Here is a 26,924-nt window from a genome sequence, read left to right as displayed (position 1 = left end):
AGTGGATCCAAGTAAAATGAAATCCTTGACAACTTCAATCTTTTCTCTCTTTATCATGATGTTGCTTATTTGTCCAGTTGTGAGATTTTTGTTTTCTTTATGTTGAGCTGTAATCCATGTTGAAGGCTATGGTCTTTGATGTTCATCAGTAAAAGTTTCAAGTCCCCTTCACTTTCAGCAAGCAAGGTTGTATCATCTGCGTAACACAGGTTGTTAATGAGTCTTCCTCCAGTTCTGATGCCCTGTTCTGCTTCATACAGTCCAGGTTCTCCAATTATTTGCTCAACATACGGATTGAATAAGTACGGTGAAAGGATATAACCCTGACGGATACCTTTCCTGACTTTAAACCACGCAATATCCCCTTGTTCTGTTCGAACAACTGCCTCTCGATCTGTGTGCAAGTTCCTCATGAGCACAATTAAGTATTCTGGAATTCCCAATCTTCACAATATTATTCGTAATTTGTTACGGTCCGCACAGTCGAATGCCTTTGCATAGTCAACAAAACACAGGTAAACATCTTTCTGGTATTCTCTGCTTTCAGCCAGGATCCAGACTAGCACACTGTTGTTGGCAGCTCTGTGCACTGGATTCGATCCCCTCTTAACTAATGCAAGGAGTTTGCTTCTGCAGTTATCTTCTCTCTTTCCTGCAAACATCATGTTTTTCCTTCCTTACTGAATCATTCTTATCAGTTAATATTAACCCTTTCTTGATTCCACACACCTCTCCAGCTCCCTTCCCATTTTTCTCTGCTCCTCTTTATAGCAAGACTTCTTAAAAGAATTGTCTAAGCTCTATCTTAAATTTCTTTTCTATGTTCTCTCATAGCCAATTCTAAAAGACTTTAATAACGACCTTAAAAAATCATCACGAATCTTCACCTTACCAAATATAATGGACTGGATGAAAGGGAATCTAAAATAATGATAATCAGAATGGAAGAAAAGGAATGGATGGGAGGAAAGATGTCATAGAGGCCAAACTGACAGAACTTGGCTGTTAATGATTATGGAGCAATGAAGAGACTTTACAGTTGATTCATTCATAAAATAATTTTTATTGTCATCTGTCCATATGTCATTAATTTCTCAAAATAAATTTCAGATTTTTAGAAATACAGATTAGAAAGATGCCTTAGATTTTACTCAAAACAAAAAGGAAGATAATTATTGAAACAAAAATAAAATATTATCAGCTCTTATATCACCAATCATACATCTTCCACATAGTTGATATCAAGCAGATTCATTAATTCAGCCATCAATTATTCTAGAGCATTGCCTTTTTACCAAGTACTGTTTAAGGATACAGTTAACAAAACAATGAAGTTCCTGTGCTTGTTGAGTTTATATATTAGAAGTGAAAACAGATATTAAACAAAGGAATACAAATGTGCTCAAATTGAACATAGGATTATAATTGTGATTAAAAACTCCTTTGCCATTGAGTCAACTCCAACTCATAGCGACCCTATAGGACAGAGGACAACTGCCCCATAGAGTTTCCAAGGCTATAATCTTTATGGAAACAGATTGCCACATCTTTCTCCTGCAGAGTGGTTTAAACCCCAGACCCCAGACCTTTAAACCCCAGACCCCAGAGCACTTAACTACTACGCCACCAGGGCTCCTATAATTGTCATTAGCTTTATAAAAAGAAAAATAAAGAGTGCTATGAAAAAACTGATACATACAGATAGACTGATAGATGATAGAAGGTAGAAGATGATAGATAGATAGGTAGATAATCGACCTAGTTATGGGTAGAAGGTCAGAAAGGCTTTCCTGAGAAAGTAATCTTTGAAGTAGAACTAAATTTTCTATAAAATTTGAAATGACTGAGTGAATTCTGCTTTGCAAACAACAGGAACTTTTGTTCCTGGTAGCAACATAAAATAATGAGGGGGCTTTAGTATTTATATAGCCCCAGGTTTGAACCCCTTATCTGTTGCATAATATCTCAGTGATATTGAGTAAGTTACTTAACCTCTCTCATCCACAATTTCTTCTTTTTTTAAAATAGGGGTAACTATGTCTTACTGTGTTTTGTAAGATTTAAATAACAATTTTTTTGCATGCACTTAACACTGTGACAGGCATATATTCCAGGTGTTCAGTCAAGGTTTATTCCTTCCCTCCTTACACGTAGAATCTTTAATACATATAAAGCCCTGAGATACGGCTGTGATAATTGACATTTCCCCTCTGGAAAAATGTATTATTTAAACTATATCATACATACAGCTTTTGAAATAAGCGTTTATAAAATGAAACATGTGGTGAATTGTTTACAGAGCAAATCAGGGGCTGGTGTGTTTAGTATCTCAAATGTGAGTGCTAACAGCAGGAATGCTGGCATTCTCAATAACAAGTCTGCAGTGAGAAAACAATTTGTGAAGATTAAAGTGTAAAAATAAACTTTTAACAATAGTTTAAAACAACTCATTTGTCACATTTTCTCCCAGAGTTATGCAACCAAGCAGCTGATCAGCTTAGCTGGCAGAACTACTTCCTCAAGGATATTCTAAGTCCCTTTGTCTTCTTTGTGATTACTGTATGGCTTGGTAGACAGTTATGGGTAAGAAACTTTTCTGGAGGGGACAGTGACTCCGAAGAAATTTAAAAATTTAGAAATAAAAAGCAATGTGGGTGAATGTTTCAGGTAGTTGTAAAGAACAGACTCTCACTCAAGTGAATCCAAATAAACGGCTTTCTGTAGATTGAATCGTGTCCCTCAAAATGATATGCTGAAGACCTAACCCCTGGTATCTGTGAATAGGATCTTTGAAGACGTTATCGGCTAGAGTGACATAAAGTCATACTGAAGTAGGTCTTAATCCAATCTGAGTGGAGGGAAAAGACACAGAGAAAAGACAGCTTTGTGAAGCTGCAGCTTCAAGCTAAGGAAAATTCTGGAGCCACCAGAGGCTTGAAGAGACGAGAAACAATCCTCCTCTAGAGCTTGGTCCTGAATCCTGACTTCTAGCCTCCAGAACTGAGACAATAAATTTTTGTCATTTCAAGCCACACATTTTGTGGTATTTTGTTACAGCAACCCTAAGAAATGAATACAGGGCTTTCATTCACAGGAAATACATGACACAGAAAGAGAAAGGGGAAATCAGAGAAAACAAGAATAGAGTCTGTAACACAGCTTGACTTCATGGAGACTAAAACTCGAGGGTAGCTGAGTAGAAATATTTTAGGAACTCAGCAACAGGAGTTTGTGGTTATTCCCTTTATTTGTCCCCAGTAATGTGACTTGGTTATGATAACTCAGCCTTTCTTCTTTCCTATTGGCTTAATTTAACCCTATAATTTGAATATATCCTCTCTACCTTCCAGCTGGTGTGTGTGCACATGTGTTTTTGTAGAAACTGCTTCTTCATAGCTTAGATTTTCCCTGCCTCATCTTTCTCTCACTGCGCCCTGTCACATCCTTTAAACTTCTTGTAGAAAGTATTCTGGATATGGCGATCTATGATCAATGTGTTTAATACAGTGAATAAAGTATACTGAAGCATTTTCCTTTTCCTTTTTAATGAAAAAGATTCTACTAGACATAAATGTTTCAATGGATGTATAGAAGTTTATGGTTGAATCACAATTGAAAAAGAACCAGATCTAATTAGGGTATGTCTTAGACTGGGTTCTTTAAAGGAACAAAACCAGTGAAGCACATATATATAAATATATAGAGAGAGATATAGCTCAATTAAATACCTCATACACTTGTAGAAGCTGTCAAATTCCAAATCTGTGGCTGAGGCGTCAGGCTGGAGGCTTCTCCTGACTCATGTGGTTGTAGGGGCTGATGAACACAAAATCAGCAAGTCAGGCAGAAGGCTGCTGGCTCAGAGGGTTGCAGGAGCTGGTGAATCCAAATATCTGCAGGTCAGGTAGCAGGCTGCTGGCTCACATCCCAAGAACTGGAGGACAGAGGATGATGAATCAGATATGCAAGACTCAGAGAGAGTTTTCCAGAACATCCATATATATAGGATTCAGGCCATATCACCAAGGAAACTGATTGGCTTACAACTGGTTGGCTTTCAACTGATTGGCTTTTGACTGATTTGCCTTTCAACTGATTGGCTCCTCACATCAGATCAGAAAGTGGAGGATGATTACATAATATCTGCCAAACCAGAGAATCATGGTCTAGCCCAGTTGACACATATCTTTAACCATCACAGTCCACCTCTTGTCAACTTGGCACCTACACATATAATTTCTAAATAAAGAATTATAAAGTCATACTTGCACCTAACATGATACAGCTAACACATGTACAAGCAAAAATGCACTAGCCCTGCTTTACATCTTATATTTTATAATAAAGGATGAATAAAGAAGGAAAACAAAGCAAAGATATTTGCTATATATATATGTATACTCACACACACATATAAAAAAACAAGGAAAGGATACTGAAAACAATTACATTTCTCATTTCTGCAACTGGTCACGTGGTCATAGCTGGTATTTAGAAGTACCTTCTTCATCACAGATTCTGTATTCCCTTTGCCCTCAGCAAGCACCTCAGCTGGTTGTAGTTCTTTGCCTGGTGGAGTGACCCAAACCCTCATTACTGAAGGGTCTGGGCCATTAGTAGTCATAAGTCATGTCAGAACTGGGTTGCTGTAGTTTTCCATTGACTTTAATCACAAGGCATGGTAGTACAAAGAGACGTCATAAGGGATCTGTATTCCAGACAAACTCTTCTTTACCTCCATTACGTAATATCAACCCAATTTCCCCTTGGTAATTATGATCGATCACACCAGCCAATACAGTAACTCCTTTCTTTGCCTGTTGATCAAGAGACATGAGGAGTCCAAAGTGACCGGGTGGCATTCTTAACTTCCAGTTCAAGAGAATCAATGTTGTGTCTCCAAGTAGTAGCATTCCTCCCTTTGGAATTAAGACCTCTAGACACACAGAGCATAGGGTTGTGGGGACAGGAAGCCAAAATTTTGCGAGTGGATTACTAGGGGTAATAGTGAGTGGTGCCACTCCCATTTCTAAACCTCCTGGCTATAGGAGAAACAGCACCATATACTGGATGCTAGTTTAGAGCATATATAGCCTTCTGGAAGCATTACCATGCTCTTTAAGGTATTGCCACCTAGCTGGCTTTGTAATTGTGTCTTTAAAGGCCATTCCATCATTCTATCAATCCAGCTGCTTCAGGATAATGGAGAACATGATCAGATCAGTGAATTCCACGAGCATGGGTTCATTGCTACATTTCATTTGCTGTGAAGTGAGTCCCTTGATCAAGGTAATGCTGTTTGGGATACCATGACGGTGGATAAGGCATTCTGTAAGTCCATAAATGCTACTTTTGGTGGAAGCATTGCATGCAGGGAAGGCAAATCCATATCCAGAATAAGCATCTATCCTAGTAAGAACAAATTGTTGCCCTTTCCATGATGGAAGTGCTCCAGTGTAATCACCTTGCCACCTGGCTGCTGGCTGATCACCCTGAGTAATGGGTCCGTACTGGGGACTCAGTGTTGGTCTCTGTTGCTGGCAGATTGGACACTCAGCAGTGGCTGTAGCCAAGTTGGCCTTGGTAAATGGAAATCCATGTTGCTGAGCTCATGCAGAACCTCCATCCTTGTCAATGACAATGGCAGGAATAGCTGGGGAGTGACAGGAGTGTCTGGAGAAAGAGAATGCCTAGTTTCCACAGAACACGACATCCTATCCATTTGATTGTTAAAGTCCTCCTGTGCTGAAGTCACCCTTTGGTGACTATTCACATGAGACACAGATATTTTCACTTCTTTGGCGCACTTATAGAGGTCTATCCAGATGCTTCTTCCCCATACCTCCTTTTCACCAATTTTCCAATCATGTACCTGCAATGTTCTTAACCATCCAGCCAAACCATTAGACACAGCCCATGAATCAGTATATAATCACACATCTGTCTATTTCTTTCAAGCAAAGTGAACAACCAAGTGCACTGCTCGAATTTCTGCCCATTCAGAGGATTTACCTTCACTACTCTCCTTCAGGGAGGTCCCAGAAAGGGGCTGTATTGCTTCCGCTGTCCACTTTCAAGTGGTGCCTGCATATCGCGCAGAACCATCTGTAAACCAGGCACAAGTTTTCTTTTCCTTAGTCAACTGATCATAAGGAACACCCTATGAGGCCTCAGGTGCAGACTGGGAGAGGGAAGGTAATGTGACAGGAGTGGAGACCACAGGCTTTTGGTCCACTTCCTTAGGTAACTTACTTGTGCCTTCAGATCCTGCTGGAGCCCAATTTCATATATATCACTTCTATTTAATGATAGAATGCAGCTGTGCATGTCCAACTTTATGACTCTGTGAATCAGACAACACCTAGTTCATGTCAGGCAGCTCAGGCTGCATGATGACTTGGTGGCCCATGGTTAAACATTCAGTCTCTACTAAGGCCTAGTAATAAGCCGAAAGCACTTTCACAAAATGAGAGTAGTTGTTATCTGCAGAGGATGGCAGGGCCTTGCTCAAAAATCCTAGAAATCTGTGCTGTGATTCATCATTAGGGGCCTGCCAAAGATTCCAAACAGCATCTCTATCTGCTACTGACACGTCAAGCACCGTTGGATCAGCCCAAGTGTCAGAGAGGCTTGCACAGCAGCCTGAACCTGTTGCAGAGCCTTTTCTTGTTCTGGGACCCACTCAGATCTAGCAGCTTTTTGAGTCACTTGATAAATAGACTGGAGTAGCACACCCAAATGAGGGATATGTTGCCTCCAAAATCCAAAGAGGCCCACCAGACATTGTGCCTCATTTTAGTTGTAGGAGGGGCCAGATGCAACAACTTATCCTTTACTTTAGAAGGAATATCTTGACATGCTGCATATCACTGGACTCCTAGAAATTTCACTGAGGTGGAAGGTGCCTGAATTTTTGTTGGGTTAATTTCCCATCCTCTAGTATACAAATAGGAGCCCTGGTTGCATAGTGGTTAAGAGATTGGCTACTAACCTAAAGGTCGGCAGTTCAAATCCACCAGCCGCTCCTTAGGAACCCTATGGGCAATTCTACTCTGTCCTATAAGGTCACTATGAGTTGGAATCAACTTGATGGCAATGGGTTTGTTTTTTTTCTTTCTTTTTTTTTTTTTTAGCATGCAAATGTCTTAGTGATAAGTCTAGAGTCATTGATACCTCTTCCTTACTAGGTCCAATCAGCATAATGTCATCAATGTAAGGGACCAGTACGATATCTTGTGGAAAGGAAAGGCAATCAAATTCCCTGAAGACTAAGTTATGACATAGAGATGGAGAGTTGATATACCTTGAGTTAGGACAGTGAAGATGTATTGCTGGCCTTGCCAGCTGAAGGCAAACTGCTTCTGGTGTTCCTTAGAAACTGGAGTCGAGAAAAAGTCATTGGTCAGATCAATGCTGCATACCAGGTACTAGGAGGTGTGTTAATTTGCTCAAGCAACAAAATCACATCTGGAAAAGAAGCTGCAATTGGAGTCAACACCTGGTTAAGTTTACAATAATCCACTGTCATTCTCCAATATCCAAATAGGCAAATATTTGGAGAGGCCAGATAGGTAAATTGAATGGGAACCACCACCCCTGCGTCCTTCAAATCCTTGATGGTGGCACTAATCTCTGCAGTCCTTCCAGGAATGCAAGATTGCTTTTGGTTTACTATTTTCCTGGGTAGAGACAGTTCTAATGGCTTGCACTTGGCCTACCTACCATAATAGCCCTTATTCCACATGTTAGGGATCCAAAGTGGAGGTTCTGCCAGTTGTTGAGTAGGTCTATTCCAATATGCGTTCTGGAACTGGGCAAATCACTACAGGATAGGTTCAGGGACCCACTGCACCCACTGTGAGATGGACCTGAACTAAGATTCCATTAATAACCTGACCTCCATATATTTCCACTCTGACTGGTGTGCCACAGTGACATTTTGGGTCTCCTGGAATTAGTGTCGGTTCAGAGCCAGTGTCCTATAATCCCTGAAAAGTCTGGTTATTTCCTTTTCCCCAATGAACAATCACTCTCATAAAATGTCGTAAATACCTTTGGGGAAGACTGGGAGAAAGATTAACAGTATAAATTTTTGGCAGTGCAGTGGGGTCCTTCCTCAAGGGGACCTGGCTTCCCCTTCATTCAGGGGGTTGTGGGTATATAAACTGGCTCAAGTTTGGAAATTGATTGAGGGGCTGTGACTCTGCATTCTGGTGTTTTGAGTTAGACTGCTGTTCACTTAACCTAGAATTCTTCCATGTGTACAGATCAAGTAAATATTTAGTAGATTTTCTATTTATTTCACTCCAAGGGACACCATGACTAAGTAGCCAATGCCATAAGTCCGTGTGAGTTAGACTATTCTTATTACTGCTTTGACTTTGCTGTGCATTACAGAACCACAGCTACCTTGTGTTTGTCAATTAAGTGCCACCACTTAGCCCCTACCACCATGAGGTCCAATCAGCCCCATTGTAGTTAGGTGTCTTAAATCAGTTAGTGCAGTTTCCAGTGTCACATCTGCCTTATGTAAAATAGCAATTACAGCAGTCTTCAAGGATGCTGGGGCTCCCTTCACAAATTTGTTCCTCACTGTTTTGGTAAAAGATGTGTCCTCTGAGCACTCCATGGGTGGCTCTGTGGGTCCAACCTGATAAGTCCTCTTTAACATGTCAATTTCCCTAAGCCTTTGGATACCTTCTTCTACAGTATACCGAGGCAAGTCTGACATTTCAACTTGATTTAGTGTAGGCCACCGCTTAATCCATGCTTCAGTGAACCAACCAAATAAACTGTTAGATCCTTTTCTAACCTCTTGAACTGAAACACTGAATGAAGAATCTGTGTTTAGTGGGCCCACTAATAATAAACTCAGACTGATCCAACTTTATGTTCCTTGTACCATTATCCCACACCCTTAATAGCCATTCCCACACATATTCTCAAGGTTTCTGTTTATACTTATTAGAAAAATCAAGAAGTTCTTTTGGAATGTAACACCTCCTTCTGGGTCACACTTTGTACTTCACCTCTTGAGGCTCTCTGGAATTTAGTTACAGTCGCTAGACTCTAGTTATAAGTCTAGAAGCAAAAATGGGTGGTTGGGTGGGTCCTGGGGACATTCAACAATGTCCTGTAAGGCATCTGCCTCCAGCAATGCCCCAGACAATGCCCCAGATGCCACCTCGGGCTATATCTCACACAAAGACTCTTCAGGCACAGCTGAGTTAATCTCATGAGATGGGGATGGTAGGGATAATGGTTTTACTGTAGAGGGTGGTTTAGTAGACAAAGATGGAGTAATCTCTTCAGACGGGAGTAAGAGGGCTGGTTCTGTTAGCAGGAGTGATTCTACAGAATTTAGGGGCTCAATGTCCCCAGCTTTCTGATTATCTGCCCATATGTTGCCATCCCAAGTTTTAGGATCCCATTTCTTCCTAATCAATGCCCTCACTTTAACTTCAGAGACAATTTGTGGTTGGGAATTCAGTTAGCTTTGTAATTTTACTATAAGATTCTGGGTTTGGTTTTTGGCAGTATCAGCTCTGTTACTACAAGAAATAAGGCTCTCTTTCAGGGCACACGTGGCAACTTTCAGGTCATTTATGCAGCACTTGAGCTGTGACTCTGAAGCCCTGAGCTCATCTCTTTCCATCACCACTTTGTTTAGCCAGAATAAGACCAACCAACCAGCCTCCCTATACTTCTCATTCTGACAAAATTGTTGAAAAGTGTCAAATACGCAATAACCCAGAGTTTTGTTTCTCACATATATCTGATCCGTTGTATTTCTGTTGCCACCTCACTTCATGGATTAGCAGTGCCCTCTTTACTACTGGAGGCAGAGTTAACAGCCTTTAAGACTAGCAGATTTGAGAATCAATTAAGAAAACTCACCCTTATGATTTCTGTTCCTCTAGAACCACCCTCGGTACCAAATGTCTTATGCTGGGTTCTCTAGAGGAGCATAAGAGCAAGAGAGAGATTTAGCTCAAGGAATTGGCTCACACAAGTGGAGGCTGGCAAGTCTCAAATCCATGGGTCAGTCCTCAGGCTGGAGGCCTCTCCTGACTCACATGGTTGTGGGATCTGGCAAAACCAAGATCTGCAGGTCAAGTAGCAGGCTGTTGGCTCATGTCCCAAGACCCAGAGGTCAGAGGATGAGTCAGATGCAGGATCCAGAGAAAGCTTTGCCAGAACATCCATATATATTTGATGTAGGCCACACCCTCAAGGAAACTGATTGGTTTTCAACTGATTGGCCTTTCAACTGATTGGCTGCTCACATCATATCATAAAATGGAGGATGATTACATAATGTATGCCAAACCACTGAGAATCATGGCCTAGCCAAGTTGACAGATAGCCTTAACTATCACAGGGTGGAAGATTCATGTGATTATTTAGAGATCTTCAAAGTGTTTGACTATTGAATTCAACATTAAATCATTTGGAATCATCATAGTTTTATTTTGATTTAATTGGAGTCAATATATCATGGCCCAATCATACTAACTTTCAAAAAGGGTCTACTGGTGTCAAAATGAGGACCTTAGTTCATTCCATACCTGATATATTGTTTTGATACTTGTTCACATAGATTCTTGGTGATATCTTGTAAAAGCTAAAATTATGCAACTATCAAAATTTTATTATTTTTTTATTTAAAAAAATAGGAATAGGAAATTTTGTCCTATTACTACACCTACAGACAGACACACACGCACACACACATACACACACACTTCACAAAGTCAAAGTTTTAAGTAAAAAAACAATAAACAAAACAAAAAACACTGGTAAGAGTTTTAAGTAAAGAGTAAGGAATTTATGAAGCCATATATCTAAATATGTTTTTGGTTTTGTCGATATGTTTACGGAGGAGTTTGTATAGTCTTATTTGTTTACAGAGTTTTATTACAATAGCAAATATATTTACTTTTCTAAAAACAAACAAAGAAAAATCCTGTTTCAACATACTTCTCATTCAAAATGAATATTCTACTATCTGTTATCAGATTTTCAAAGTTTGCTCTCTTGAGGTTGTTGTTTTAATGCTACAGAGAGCTTATATGTTTGCATGGAATAAAATGTAGTTGCTTTCTTCATGTCTTACTTTTATAAGATTTTTTTCTAAGTTATTGATACATATGGAGTGAGCCCTCGTATGACAGTGGAGGGAGATACGTGTAATCTCCTCAATCATAGTGGCAAGAAAATAAGTCTTGAAGTTCAGTAATCAGGGGAAAGAAATTACAATGTGAAGTAGCCCTTGATCAAGTTATTCTTGATGCTTAGGGAGAAGAAAAAATCTATTGGCTTCCCTGGTTTCCAGAATATATATAATAGTTGAAAAACATTTTCTCCTAATATTAAACCTCTCCAGTTTTTTTCAATCTCCCTATATAAATAATAATCATAATGGTGCATTTATTTGAAGATGACATAAGCCCATTTATTTCTTCTTTCAGGAGAGCCTTCAAGCCTTTATTTACATAGCAATGACTCATCTGAAAAAACTATAATTCAGGGTAATATATATTTGTTGAGGTGTGAAAACAATATGTTGTCTATCTATCTGGCTTGTAAGATTAGTACTTATCAGTGACACATTAGGGAATTGAAAAGAAGAAGCCATCAAGACACTTTTCTAAATGATTGTAATTTCCAAAAATTATTAGTATTACATTTATCTGAATACAGGAAGGAAAACAGGATTTATTGATGTGCAATAGTCAGAATCGACTCGACAACAGTGGGTTTGTTTGTTTTTGGTTATACTACTAGATTTCTAAACTTCCAAGAGCATTAGCTCTCTCATTTGCACATGAGATAACTGAGATGCGGAGATATTGTCTTACTGGCTCAATATTTCAACAGAAGCAGGGTTGAAGTTGGCATTTGCCATCATTTGTCTAAGGTTGGAAGGCACTCAAAATACGACTGGGGAAGAGCTGCATCCTCAAAGTAGAATTGACCTTAATGGATGGAGTCAAGCTTCCAGGAAATTCATTTGCTGATGTGGCACCACTAAAAATGAGAAGAAACAGCTGCAAACATTCATTAATAATCAGATCATGGAATGTATGAAGTATGAATCTAGGAAAATTGGAAGTCATCAAAAATGAAATGGAATGCATAAACACTGATATCCTGCTAGGCATTAGTGAGCTGAAATGGACTGGTATTGGCCATTTTGAATCAGACAATGATATGGTCTGCTATGCCAGGAATGACAACTTGAAGAGGAATGGCATTGCATTCATCATTAAAAAGAACATTTCAAGATCTATCCTGAAGTACAATGCTGTCTGTGATAAAATAATATCCATACACCTGTAAGGAAGACCAGTTAATACAATCATTCAAATTTACGCATCAACCACTAATGCCAAAGGTGAGGAAATTAAAGATTTTTACCAAATTCTGCAGTCTGAAATTGATCAAATATGCAATCAAGATGCATTGATAATTACTGATAACTGGAATGCAAAAGTTGGAAACGAAGAAGGATCGGTAGTTGGAAAATATGGCCTTGGTGATAGAAATGACACTGGAGATTGCTTGATAGAATTTTGCAAGACCGACAACTTCTTTATTTCAAATACCTTTATTCAACAACATAAACGGCAACTGTGCACATGTCTCTGCTGGGTGGAAAACATAGGAATCAAATTAACTACTTCTGTTGAAAGAGATGATGGAAAAGCTCAATATCATCAGTCACAACAAGGCTGAGGGTCAACTGCAAATAGACCATCAGTTGCTTATATGCAAGTTCAAGGTGAAGCTGAAGAAAATTAGAACAAATCCACGAGAGCCAAAGTACAACCTTGAGTATACCCCACCTCAATTTAGAGACCATCTCAAGAACAGATTTGATGCATTGAACACTAATTTTGACAAGCTGTGGAATGACATTAAGGACATCATACATGAAGAAAGCAAGAGGTCATTAAAAATACAGGGAAAAAAGGAAAGATGAAAATGGATGTCAGAATAGACTCTGAAACTTGCTCTTGAACATAGTGTAGCTAAAGGGAATGGAAGAAATGAAGTAAAGGAGCTGAACAGAAGACTTCAATGGGAAGCTCGAGAAGACAAAGTGAAATATAACAAAATGTGCAAACATGTTAGAAAAACAAAAGGTAAGAAGAGGCTCAGCATTTTTCAAGCTGAAAGAATTGAAGAAAAAATTCAAGCCTCAAGTTGCAATTTTGAAGGATTTCCTGGTGGTGCAGTAGTTAAGTGTTAGGCTGCTAACCAAAAGGTTGGCAGTTCAAATCCACCAGCCGCTTCTTGGAAACCCTATGGGACAGTTCTATTCCGTCCTATATGGTCGCTATGACTCGGAATTGACTTGACGACAACGGGTTTGGTTTTTTGTTTTTTTAATAGGCAAAATATTGAATGATGCGGGAAGCATCAAAAGCAGATGGAAGAAAAACACAGAGCCACTGTACCAAAAAGAAATGGTTAATGTTCAACCATTTCAGGAGGTAGCATATGATCAGGAACTGATGGTACTGAAGGAAGAAGTCCAAGCTGCACTGAAGGCATTGGTGAAAAACAAGTCTCCAGGAATTAACGAAATATCAATTGAGATGTTTCAACAAACAGATGCAGCACTGGAAGTGCTCACTCATCTATGCCAAGAAATGTGGAAGACAGCTACCTGGCCAACTGACTGGAAGAGATCCATATTTGTGCCAATTCCAAAAAAGGTGATCCAACAGAATGCAGAAATTATCAAACAATATCATTAATATTACACACAAGTAAAATTTTGCTGAAGATCATTCAAAAGTGATTGCAGCACTCTATCAACAGGGAACTGCCAGAAATTCAAGCCGGATTCAGAAGAGGACATGGAATGAGGGATATCATTGCTGTAGTCAGATGAATCCTGGCTGAAAGCAGAGAATACCAGAAAGATGTTTACCTGTGTTTTATTTATAAAAAGGCATTTAACTGTATGGATCATAACAAATTATGACCAGACAGTGTTTTGTTCTGTTGCACATAGAGTCGCTGAGTTGGAACCGACTTGACAGCACCTAACAACAACAATGAATCTAAGAATCGCAGATAAAATATCCTGAGTGAACAAGTACAGTGATATGCCTCACACATAGTACATCTCTAGGTATAATATCATTATTCAACCGTTTCCTTTCTTCCCTATTTTCACTTTTATAATTAATATTATTGTTATTTGTTATTTTTATTATTTATTTGCCATTTCTTTTTTTTACCAGGAAGCTTACATAACACAATAACTGTATGTTTGTATTCTGATTCTAAAAGATTGTAAGAAGAATAATTACAAATGAAACAGCTATTGAAACTCAATTACTATAAAATGAAAATATAGGGAACTCTGATATCACATATATTTTCTGATGAATTAAAAGAAAATCCCGAAACATTTCATTAAGTGATTTCTATACATTTTAATGTGTAAAATATATAATGAGGAAACTAGGCCTTAGTTCATAGGGCCTTTATTTTTATGCTTATCCTGGGTACATCTTCATTACACACATTGCGTGTTCAATTAACCAATATGTAATCACTGACAGCAATAAGTATGTGTAATATTAACTCCAAGGGCTATCTCTAAATAAAATCAGATGATACCTATCGGTTGTTGAAATTATTTTTCCAAATGACCACTTCTGCTATTTATCAAGCTATTCCTAAGCATATTAATAGAAGAGAAATAAAATATAACATCACTAGATATTACTTATCATCTGTCTGGTGGTGCAAATGGTTAATGCACTGCTAACCAAAAGGTTGAAGGTTTTATTCCACCTAGAGGCTCCTGGGAAGAAAGGCCTGATGATGTATTTCCGAGAAATCAGCCATTGAAAATCCTTATGGAGCACAGTTCTACACTGACACACGTTATTAACAGCAAGTTAATAACTATAGCCAGGACAGCAGAACTTGTAGACAGATAGAAGCTGCCATTCAATTCTCATGGTTAGAGAATACAGAAGATGCATTTCCCAAAAGAAGGGTTGAGGAGATGGCTGCAGCTCTGGGAAGACAAGCAACAGACATTGAGAACAGTTGATGAAGATGTTGAAGACAAAATATAAATACCTATTATTTGGCCATAAGAAAAAAGATCAGCCAAAACTTTCCAACTCATTGTTTTTGTTGTTGTTAGGTGCCATTGAGTAGGTTCCTCATTAGGGAAGCCAAATTCTCAAGCTATATTGGACATGAGTTTTTCACCCTAAAAATGAGTATTTCCATGAGAGTTAGAGTATCATTTGAAATATTTAAAAACTGCTATAGTGTGGACACTGACCATTCAGGACTGATGCGCAGCCACTCAGAAGAAAACCTGGAGCTGGTAAGAGTACCAATGCATACAGGTTAAATATAATTTGCTCTACTGTTAGGGAAAGACACCAAAGATTGTGATATGCTTATAGGTCTTCCTTGTGTAATTTTTTTCAGGTATGTTAGTCCACTACACTATAATTCTAAGCATGTCAAGTAACATGATAAAAATCATATTCAAGGTGGATTCAGCTTTGAATTAAAATGACCCAAAAAAACTATTCAAATGTACAGTCTAGGCCCCACCTTTAAAGATTCTACATCACTGGGCTTGGAGTTATACCCTGTAAGCTGAAATTCTGATAAATTTTCCAGACTTTTCTGATGTCAGTGACTCTGTTCTCCAACACTTGAAGTAACACTCCTCTACATTGCATTTCACTTAGTGAAAAAAATCATAGCACTTTGTAAGTAATTGGAATAAATAAGAAAATCAACAACCATGAAGACATAGAAGTAAAGTAATGTGCTCTCAGCTGGAAGACTTCTGTTTGTTAGGAATTAGGGTAATTTGGGGTCATCTTCTAATAGCATGTAATTCCAAAGTAGGGCAGCCAAGTAAGCCAGGAGAGGCAGGTACGGGGAAAGAGATGAAGACACATTAAAGTATCTCTTGAGTGATATTCAGCTCAATTCTAAGAGCAATCAAAGGATCAAAGAGCTACCTTGACTGAAGAGACAAGCCCAATATTTTTATCTTCAGTTATGTGTCTTATGAAGCTATCTCCTTTTCCTTTGAGCCTCAGTCCCTGCCTAACAAATGAAATTAAAAGCTAAGCTGCATATGACTTGAGATATTTAAAACTGTAGCTGAAATAAACCAAGCAGCCATAGCAAGACAGTCAATGATTAATGTAGCATATATGATATTGTTGGACTATTACACTCCATGGTTGAAATTCCTCAAGAGAGCGATGTGAAAAAAATAGCTCTGGATTTGATGCCAGAAAACCCTTATTTTTGCCCAGACTCTGACAAAAAGCTTTCTATAGGGACTTGGGCAATTTTCTTAACCCGTTTGACTCTCAGTTCTCTCATCTTTAAAAAAAGAAAAAAAAAAAAGAGGGTTAATTATAGAGCTTGAGGTCAACTTTAGCTCTAATAATGCCATGAAATATAAGGCAAAACTTAATCCTTGAATACCATTATTTGTTAAATAGCATATCTCACCTGTCCTTATATGGTCACTGTCAGAGTAAAATTTAAAAGAAAAAAAAGTTTTAATTCCTTGAAGCTTAAATTAGGTAATATAATTTGAAGCCTTTGATTCAAAACTTTAAATTTTACTTTTAATATATAGTTCAGATATTCACAAACTACTGGGCCCTGGAGTGAGGCTTACCAATGTCTTTGGACATAGTGAGTATCATTTAAGGGACAGCTGAAGCCTCTGCCTGGGAAAAATTACTTTCCACATAGTACCAGAAGTGCTCATCCTTTAGTCATTCTAAGGGATTAAAGCTATAAAAGAATGCCTGTTTTCCAATTCACAAATGTTATTTGGAAGAAAAGAGAGAAGACATAGGCATAGCTCCTATTAGCCAGTACCATTGGAATTTGGTATTATTTGGAGGCATATCCAGGTTTTGAGGGGCCTGAAGTGCTGTACAATTATAGAACCCTCTTTAAGAAAAAGAATACAAAAGTATTAATATATAAAAAACTCATTGCCGTCCAGTTGATTCCGACTCATAGGACAGAGTAGAGCTGCCCCCATAGAGTTTTCAAGGACCTGTTGGTGAATTAGAACTGCTGACCTTTTGGTTAGTGGCTGAGTACTTAACCACTCCATTACCAGGGCTCCACTTAGAATAGAAACATGAATCAAGGTGAATTACTGAAGCTTTGGAGACCAGATTCATTTCTTCTGAGCTCTCTTTAGACAGTTTTCTAGAAATTATTATATAGAAATGTTTTCTAAATGCAGCCTGGTTTCCACTGCCCATCTAAAACATTCTGCACAACTCACAGAAGCCCATGCAAGTAAGGAGCTTAAGTTTAATAAGCATCATGATAAATCAGATATGATTTAATTATTAGATTAACAGCCAGACAAGGAACAAGAATACTACAGAAACAATATTCAGAGTGGATCCGGTCATAGAGTTTGCTGCTGGTGGACAGTCAAAGATAACCACTGAACAAAATGTCTGGGAGTCCCCTTATAGAAGAACACAAGTAAGAAGGTAAACTTTCATCAATGGATAAACTTAGTTTAGTTTGTAGGTATCATTAACAGACCAAGTCCTGCTATTCAGGTAGATAGGTGAGATATAGGAAAAGAAGAAGACAGGAGGAGGAAATAAAAGAAAGAGAGAAAGTGTGTGTGGAGGGGTGGGGATATAAAAACAGAAGAAGAGAAAAATCTTACTGAGGAGGAGATAGACAAGAAATGGTTAAACATTGGCTTTCGGTGATGTAGTCATACTGACCACACAATTCACTTGCTGTGTATCAGGCCCTTGATGTGCAGCAGACATTAGACTAAGAAGTAATTGTGGGAATTAGCCTGTTAAAGCAGGATATTACACTTATGGTAATTCCCTTTCTATGCTCTCAGTTGACGGATTGTTGTTGTTAGGTGCTATGGAGTCGCTTCCGACTCATAGCGACCCTACGTACAACAGAACGAAACAACTGCCTGGTCTTTAGCAACTAGCTAAAGTTGACAGATTAGAAAAATAAATCACCGAGGTCGCTAACCTGTTAAGATGGTACTGTCCAGTCATTAGCAGAGCCTAGCCTAGAAGCCCAGTCTCTTTGATGAAAACATGGTAATATTTTGTCTGTGATGATTGCTTAGGGAAAAAAACTAGCACAAAGGGAAAGACAGCCTTCCTATTCTCAGTGAACTTAAAATACTCTCTATCTAAAGTTCTTCACATTCTTCCTTCAATGCTCATCTCAAATGCCACATTCTTCATAAAGATTTTCCTTCCCCAGTGTAACCTTTTCTCCCTTTGCACCTGCAGTGCATCTTACTTTCACTGTTGTTGTTAGGTGCCATCAAGTCGGTTCCAATTCATACGACCCTACATAGACTGTCCTCACAATCGTTGTTATGCTTGAGCTCAATTGTTGCAGCCACTGTGTCAGTCCATCTCACTGAGGGTCTTCGTCTTTTTCACTGACCCTTTACTTTACCAAACATGATGTCCTTCTCCAGGGACTAGTCCCTGCTGATAACATATCTGAAGTATGTGAGACAAAGTCTCACCATCCTTGCTTCTGAGGAGCACTCTGGCTGTACTTCTTCCAAGACACATTTGTTTGCTCTTCTGGCAGTCCATGGTATATTCAGTATTCTTTGCCAACATCATAATTCAAAGGAATCAATTCTTTTCCAGTCTTCCTTATTCATTGTCCAGCTTTCACATGCACATAGGCAACTGAAAATATCATGGCTTAGGTCAGGTGCGCCTTAGTCCTTAAAGTGACATCTTTGCTTTTTAACACTTTAAAGAGCTCTTTTGTAGGAGATTTGCTTAATGCCATGGGTCATTTGATTTCTTGACTGCTGTTTCCATGGATGTTGATTGTGGCTCCAAGTAAAATGAAATCCTTGACACCATCAATCTTTCCTCCATTTATCATGATGTTGCTTATTGGTCCAGTTGTGAGGAGTTTTGTTGCCTTTATGTTGAGGTACAATCTATATTGGCAGCTGTGGTCTTTGATCTTCATCAGTAAGTGCTTCAAGTCCTTTTTCACTTCCAGCAAGCAAGGTTGTGTCATCTGCATATCACAAGTTGTTAATGAGTCTTCCGCCAGTCATGATGCCACATTCTTCTTCATATAGGCCAGCTTCTTGTAGTATTTGCTCAGCATATGAATTGAATTGGTATGGTGGAAGTATATGCTTCTCAGGGAAGCATCTGTGCCCTAAATCATAGTTGTTCTTTCTGTGGTGATTTACATATAGGAGGCTCCTAAAAAATTATTTGTTCAGAGAAAATTACGTAGCTCCAATGCTGCCTGCTGGCAGTAGCAGCAGAATTGGCCAGCCCTCAGCTAGTGCATTGTTGTTGACAGGTACAAGGGTATGCTGTATCATGGCTTCAACTATCCTCTCCAAATCATGATGCTAAATGTGTATTACCTATCTAGAACTCATGCCTAGCTTCATTTTCTCATTTATACTACTTGGTTAGACACTTTTTCCTAATTTTCTTCTATTTCAAACACAGTACTGCTAAAACAAAAGTAATCAGCTTTCCTATTAAAGCTGATCCCTTTTTTATTTATTGACATCACCCAACCGCCCCCCAAGCCAGAAAGCTTAGTGTCATTACCGACACTGCTAACACCCTTATCCCCAGCACTCCATGTGTGCCAAGTTCTGTCAATTCAATTGTTGCTTGGTTTTTCCCATTAGTGCCTTTATTCTTTTTTTATTTCCATAATTCAAGCCTTTATACTTCTATCTTAAACTACTGAAATAATCTCCTAATTGATTTACCTGTCTGTGCTCTAATTCCAGTACGTACATCTCAGCATAATGCCAATTCCCTATTCAAAACCCGCAATGGCAACAAATTACTTTCATTCGTAAGTCCAAACACCTTGCCCTGATAATCAAGGCCGTCTATCCTTTGGCCTCCATCTGTATTTTCTAATATACTTAACTATCGCTTCCATTTAAATATCAACGCGCCAGAAAAATTGGTAGTCCTATTTCTGGTAATTTCCTCTTTGGCTTTGTTCCTACAATTCCATTTGCTTCTTCCCCTGCTTTTTCATACCTTCCCAAATTATAATTATTCTTACAATGCCAATTAAAACAGTGTCTCCTCCATTAAACCTTTCTGACCAATACAATGTTTGTCCCTTCCCTTCAAGTGCACATACTATTTTAGGGGTACCTCATTCATGGCACTCATCACTTCCTGCCTTGCATTACAGTTATTTAGATACTTAGCTTTCTACACACTGGACGATATGCTGTTTCTCTCTTTAAGAATACAGGCATGCCTCAGAGATATTGCAGGTTTGGTTCCAGAGCACCACAATAAAGTGAATATTGCAATAAAGTGAGTCATGAATTTTTCGGTTTCCCAGTGCATATAAAAATTATGCTTATACTATATTGTAGTCTATTAAATGTGCAATAGTATTATGTCTAAAACAAAAAATGTACATACTTTCATTAAAAAATACTTTATTGCTAAAAAATGCTAAACATTATCTGAGCCTTCAGTGAGTCATAATCTTTTTGCTGGTGGAGGATCTTGCCTTGATGTTGATGGATACTAACTGATCAGGGTGGTGGTTGCTGAAAGTTGGTGTGGCTGTGGCAATTTCTTAAAATAAGACAACAGTGAAGTTTGCCACATCAGTTGACTCTCCCTTTCACAAAAGATTTCCCTGTAGCATGCCATGCTGTTTGATAGCATTTTACCCACAGTAGAACTTGTTTCAAAATTGGAGTGAATCCTCTCAAACTCTGCCACTGCTTTACCAACTAAGTTTATGTAATATTCTAAATCTTTTGTTGTCATTTCAACAATGTTCACGGGATCTTCACCAGGAGTAGTTTCCATCTCAAGAAATCACTTTCTTTGCTCATCCGTAAGAAGAAACTCCTCATCCATTAAAGTTTTTTGATGAGATTGCAGCAATTTAGTCACATCTTCAGGCTTCACTTGTAATTCTAGTTCTTTTTCTGTTTCCACCACATCTGCAGTTACTTCCTCCACAGAAGTCTTGAACCCCTCAAAGTCATCCATGAGGAGTTGGAATCAGCCCTTTCCAAACTCCTGTTAATGTTGATATTTTGACCTCCTTCGTTGAATGACAAATATTCTTAATGGCATCTAGAATGGTGAATCCTTTCCAGAAAGTTTTCAATTTACTTTTCCCAGATTCATCAGGGAAATTACTATCTATGGCAGTTATAGCCTTACAAAAAGTATTTCTTAAATAATAGGACTTGAAAGTCAAAACTACTCTTTGATCCATGGGCTGCAGAACGGATGTTGGGTTAGCAGGCATGACAACAACAGTAATCTCCTTGTACATCTCCATCAGAGCTCCTGAGTGACCAGGTGCATTGTCAATGACCAGTGATATTTTGAAAGAAATCTTTTTTTCTGAGCAGTAGGTCTCAACAGTGGGCTTAAAATATTCAGTAAACAGTGCTGTAAACAAATGTGCTGTCATCCAGGCTTTGTTGTTCCATTTGTAGAGCACAGACAGAGTACATTTAGTGTAATTCTTAAGGGCCCTAGGATTTTCAAAAAATGGTAAATGAGCATTGGCTTCAACTTAAAGTCACCAGCTCCATTAGCCCCTAACAAGAGAGTCAGCCTGTCCTTCGAAGCTTTGAAGCCAGGCATTGACTTCTTCTCTCTAGCTATCAAAGTCCTTGATGGCATCTTCTTCCAACGTAAGGCTGTTTTGTCTACGTCGAAAATTCGTTGTTTAGTGTAGCCACCTTCATCAGTTATCTTAGCTAGATCTTCTGGATAACTTGCTACAGCTTCTACATCAACACTTGCTGCTTCACCTGGTGCTTTATATTATGGAGACATCTTCTTGCCTTAAACCTCATGGACCAACCTCTGCTGGCTTCAAACTTCTTTTCTCCAGCTTCCTCACCTCTCTCATAGAATTGAAGAGAGTTAGGGCCTTGTTAGGCTTTGGCTTAAGGGAATGTTGTGTCTGGTCTGATCGTTTATCTAGACCACAAAAACTTTCTCCATATCAGCAGTAAGGTTGTTTTGCTTTCTTATCATCTGTGTGTTCACTGGTGTAGCAATTTTAATTTCCTTCAAGAACTGTTCCTTTGCATTCACAACTTGGCTATTTGGTGCAAGAGGCATAGCTTTTGGCCTGTCTCAGCTTTCAATATGTCTTGCTTGCTAAGCTTAATCATTTCTGACTTTTGATTTGAAGTGAGAGATGTGCTACTCTTTCTTTCACTTGAACACTTAGAGGCCATTGTGGGTTATTAATTGGCCTAATTTCAATAATGTTGTGTCTCAGGAAATAGGGAGGCCTGAGGAAAGGAAGAGAGATGGGGGAGCAAATGACCAGTTGGTAAACAAGTCAAAACACACACATTTATGGATTAAATATGCTGTCTTGTATGGGCACGGTTTGCAGCACCCCAAAACAATTATAATAGTAACATCAAACACCATTGATCACAGATCTCCATAAGAAATACAATAATAACATAAAAGTTTGAAGTATTGTGAGAATTACCAAAATGTGACACAGAGACATAAAGTGAGCTCATGCTGTTGGAAAAATAGCACTTATGGATATGCTCAATGCAAGATTGCTACAAACCTTCCATTTGTAAAACACGAAATATCTGCAAAGCACAATAAAGTGAAATGCAATAAAACAAGGTATGCCTGTGTTCTTATTGAGTGCTTGAGAGTACGGACCATGGCTGATTTATCTTTGTAACCTCTATAATGCCTACCACAATGTGTTGCATATTATAGCAATTCAGTAAATATATGCTGACTTAATAAATGGATATTCATTTATTTGGCAATGACTAAGTAAGTTCTGATATTGTTTACTTTTAAAATATCAACACAGTTATTTACCATGGAAATGATCTTAATTAATTATTTCCTTTGGAGAATAATCAGTAACTGAACTACCAGTGTTGATTAGCACTTTCAATAATTATTACTTAAATTGCATTGAACATACATGCAATCCAGCCCTTAGGGGAAGACTAGGATTTCATTATAATGATTAAGCTTAAGTGTACTTCTTATTTCAATGCATCAAGAAGTTTAGCAGTCATTAAACAGACATTGGAGCCCTGGTGGCACAGTGGTTAAGGTCTGTGCTGCTAATCAAAAGGTCGACAGTTCGAATCCACCGGCCTCTTCTTGGAAACCCTATGGGGCAGTTCTACTCTGTCCTATAGAGTTGCGATGAATCAGGAACGACTCAGTGGCAATGAGTTTGGGTTTTTGAAACAGACATTAAAAAACCAAACCACGGTGGTTTTCAGTGTAACATCTCCAGAATTAGAAATAAATTGTGACATTCATTTTATGTTTAAAGATGATTTTTTATTTCCCAGGTGTGATGGGAGAATATGAGCCGAAAATTGAGGTCCATTTTCCTTTCACAGTTACAGCTGCTAAGGGAACAACTGTTAAGATGGAGTGCTTTGCGCTTGGCAAGTAAGTACATATTCTTCCATAATTAGACACAATTGTTTATTAAAATGTGATATATCTTGTTTTTGGATTGATCACTTATTTTGCTAGGTTTCATGTTCCCAGAATCTCCTTGGTGGATATTTGTTTAAAACAGGGGTAAATGGGAATTGACAAAGTAATCAATTATAGTCCTCTTCCTAGTCATTTCTGTGGACAATAATGTACATAATTTTGCTATTTTAACATAAAAGAAACATCTCTAAATGAAAGAAGAGCTTTATATCTTTTTGCCTGCTTGTCTTAAAAAATTTACGTCTCTTCCCTAAACTTCATTCTGCAATGATGTAAATGAAAAGAGGATAAAAGGATGAAGTAGATTCTGGTAAGATATAATAAGACAAGAATATAAAAATCCTAAGAATGAGAGTTACAATGAGCAATGTGTCACTTCAGTATCTTCTGAAATGATGATAAAATGATAGCAGGAGCTATCAATATGTACAACACATGATCATTCTCCAAATCAGAAAAATGATTTATATCACAACATAATGCCTACTATGCTTAAAGATTCTATTTATGAGAGCTTAAATCCCATGAGATGTAGTCACTTGTCAATGATGGTTGCAATGTGGACACTGGGAATAGGAGGAGGAGTGGGATTTTTATTATATTTGATTAAAGTATTATGATTCATTTTAAACAGAGTGTTGCTGTTATTTTTTTAGGGTAAGACCTCAGGGTCCTTTCTAGACTCTATAATTAGAATTTGCATAAATGCATGTCTATCAGAGTTCTAGTCATGCCACTTTAGTTATAACTCCCACAACATATTTGCAGATAAAATGCATGCAACCTAAATGTGCTTATTAAAGTAGGTCTAGGCTATGGATGGTCAGAGCCCTGGTGGTGTAGTGGTTAAGAGCTACAGGTGCTAACCATAAAGGTCAGCAGTTCAAACCCACCAGCTGCTCTTTGGAAACCCTATGGGGCAGTTCTACTCTGTCCTATAGGGTCGCTATGAGTAGGAATCAACTTAACAGCAATAGGTAGGTAGCTATGGATGAGGAAAATATTAGTAAATATGAAAAACTCAGCTGGTAAATGGAGGTTTAAGAGATGAACCTAGTAAGTGTCATGTTTTCTCATTTCAAGACTGATTAAAGTAACATATTTGCAATTCTACTCAAATCTAAGTAGAACCAGCATCATACTAGACTAAAAGCATAATAAATTGTGTGGCCCATCTTTTAAGCAAAAGACACCCATAAGTAGAAACATATTACAAGAACTTAAAATATTGAGGGGATATTTGGGCAAATATCTGAGGAAGCTTTCTAAAACCAAAGATAATAGTTAAACTAAAACCAAACCTGTTGCCATCGAGTCAACCCTGACTCATAGTGACCCTATAGGACAGAGTAGAACTGCCCTGTAGGGTTTCCAAGGCTGTAATCTTTATGCAAGCAGACTGCCGCATCTTTCTCCTGCAGAACAACTGATGGGTTTGAACCGCCTACTTTTTGGTTAGCAGCAGAGCACTTAACCACAGTGCCACTAGGGCTCCTTAACATAAGTTAAATGCATAAAATTAAATAATACCTTAAAATTCTTATGTTTTATGATATGTCCATGTTATGGGTCACATATGTCCAAAAAGGTCCCAAATAAGAAGCTCAGTTCTGACAAAAGGATTTGTCTTGGCTTGATACCAAATGTTTTAGCATATCCTGCAGTTAAACATTTCTTAAATGCCGGAATTGTACCAAAGCCACAAATAAAGGAAGGTCATATTGTAAAACAAATTAGAGAACTAGATTTATATGGGAAAAAAAATTATAGGATATTTCCCCAGGCAGGCTTATTTAATAGGTCAGTTGCGTTTGCTTTTGAAAGCCTTGAAATATGCTTAGTAAATTAATCCTTATAGTTCCTTTGATTCTAGATAGGATCCAACGGTTAAATCATTTATCTTCTTTTATTAATATTTTATTTTTCTTCAACTTTTCCACTTTTTCTTTGCTCCCCTACAAAAAAAGGTGATGGGATGAGAGTAAGGAAGACAGACAGTCTCAGTCAAGTTGGTCTGTTGTCATCTGGTATCTTTTCTGTGAAATGTCACAATTATGAAAAAAAAATTGTGTCATGAAGAGATCTACCTGCCATCCTGGTTAAAGTAAACAAAACCAGAGCAATAACATCTTTATATGCATTCATTCCTTTGCAGCTTTTTATCATGTGGAATAGATCACTATTACTTCCTGACATGGTCACAGCAATTTCAAATTAATACGCCGAGCATCTGCTTAGTTCCCACAACTCACCTGAGCTCCTTCTCGCTTAATTTAATGACTATGTGGCACTCAGATGGGCATTTGCCTGTTCTGAGAACTCTTAGTATCTGGCACTAGAGATCAGTCAAGATCTTGCTACCCAGGCTGATTCTTCCCTCTGTCTCATAGAGTGTTTTAACAAAATGTTCCTCACAGAGTGTTATAACCAAATTCTGGCGAGAAGCATGTCAAGCCTTCTCTACCTCATGACCTTTGCTGTCCCCTCTATCTGGAACACTCTTCCTCTGTTCTTTCCATGCTGACTCCTTCGTGTCTCTGGCCTCAACTTAAATATCATCTCCCTAAGGAGCACTGGTAGTGCAATGGTTAAGTGCTTGACTGCTAACCTAAAGGTAGGTGGTTCAAACTATGCAGAAGATCCACAGGAGAAAGACCTGGTGATCTGACCCTGTGAATATTTCAGCCTAGAAAACCCTATGGGGCAGTTCTTCTGTATCATATGGGGTTTCTCTGAGTTGAAATCAACTTGACGGCACCCAACAACAACAACAAAGAGCCATTTGTGATCAACTTATCTAACTCTAATCCATTATTATCTATCTAAACATTTTTATTTTTTCTTCATAATCTTTAACACAATTTTAATTAATTTTACTTATGCATTTCTCTATTTTTTAAAAAAGTCTCTATAGCAATAAGTATCTGTCTGGGAAAAGGATCCAACTCTTATGGTTCAAAAGAGTTTGGTGAAAAGACAGCTTATAGATTTGTGAACTGGGTCAAGAGAACCAAGATGAGAAGCTGAGGCACTCAGAGACGAGTGATAGCAGGAAGTCATTTTCATACTTAAGCCTGAAAGAGCAAGGAGTAGGAGACAACATTACCAGAATCAGAGAGAATGGGAGACAAGGAGTAGGCAGGGAGCCTCCACCAGAAGCTGTAGTCACTGTAGTTGTGAAGAGATGCAGCCTATATAAGCACACAGATGAGGAAGGAATCAGAGAATTCATATCCAGGCTTATTTTTCCTCACTGCTTCTGATCTCCTCTGGTGGTTCCATGACAGAACCCAACCAGAAGCCATTCTGCAACCCAGAAAATACAGTCTGTAGTGCACAAAGCAGGGCAGAGTCAGGGGT

The 26,924-nt window shown here is 38.4% G+C and overlaps 1 protein-coding gene across 2 annotated transcripts in view; it reads left to right on the top strand.

Moving 5' to 3' along the window:
* CNTN5 (contactin 5) overlaps positions 1–26,924 on the top strand; it is a 1,437,272-nt gene that overhangs the window by 1,071,153 nt on the left and 339,195 nt on the right. For both annotated transcript variants that reach the window (XM_023740130.1, XM_004385875.1), the window contains one exon: positions 23,411–23,513. In XM_023740130.1, coding sequence (XP_023595898.1) covers positions 23,411–23,513 — 103 coding nt within the window. The remainder of the gene's footprint in view (positions 1–23,410; positions 23,514–26,924) is intronic.

This window comes from Trichechus manatus, unplaced genomic scaffold, assembly GCF_000243295.1.
Source record: "Trichechus manatus latirostris isolate Lorelei unplaced genomic scaffold, TriManLat1.0 scaffold00148, whole genome shotgun sequence".
NCBI classification, from domain to species: domain Eukaryota; kingdom Metazoa; phylum Chordata; class Mammalia; order Sirenia; family Trichechidae; genus Trichechus; species Trichechus manatus.
The sequence above is the reverse complement of the archived record's forward strand: the minus strand, read 5'-3'. Positions and strand labels throughout refer to the sequence as shown.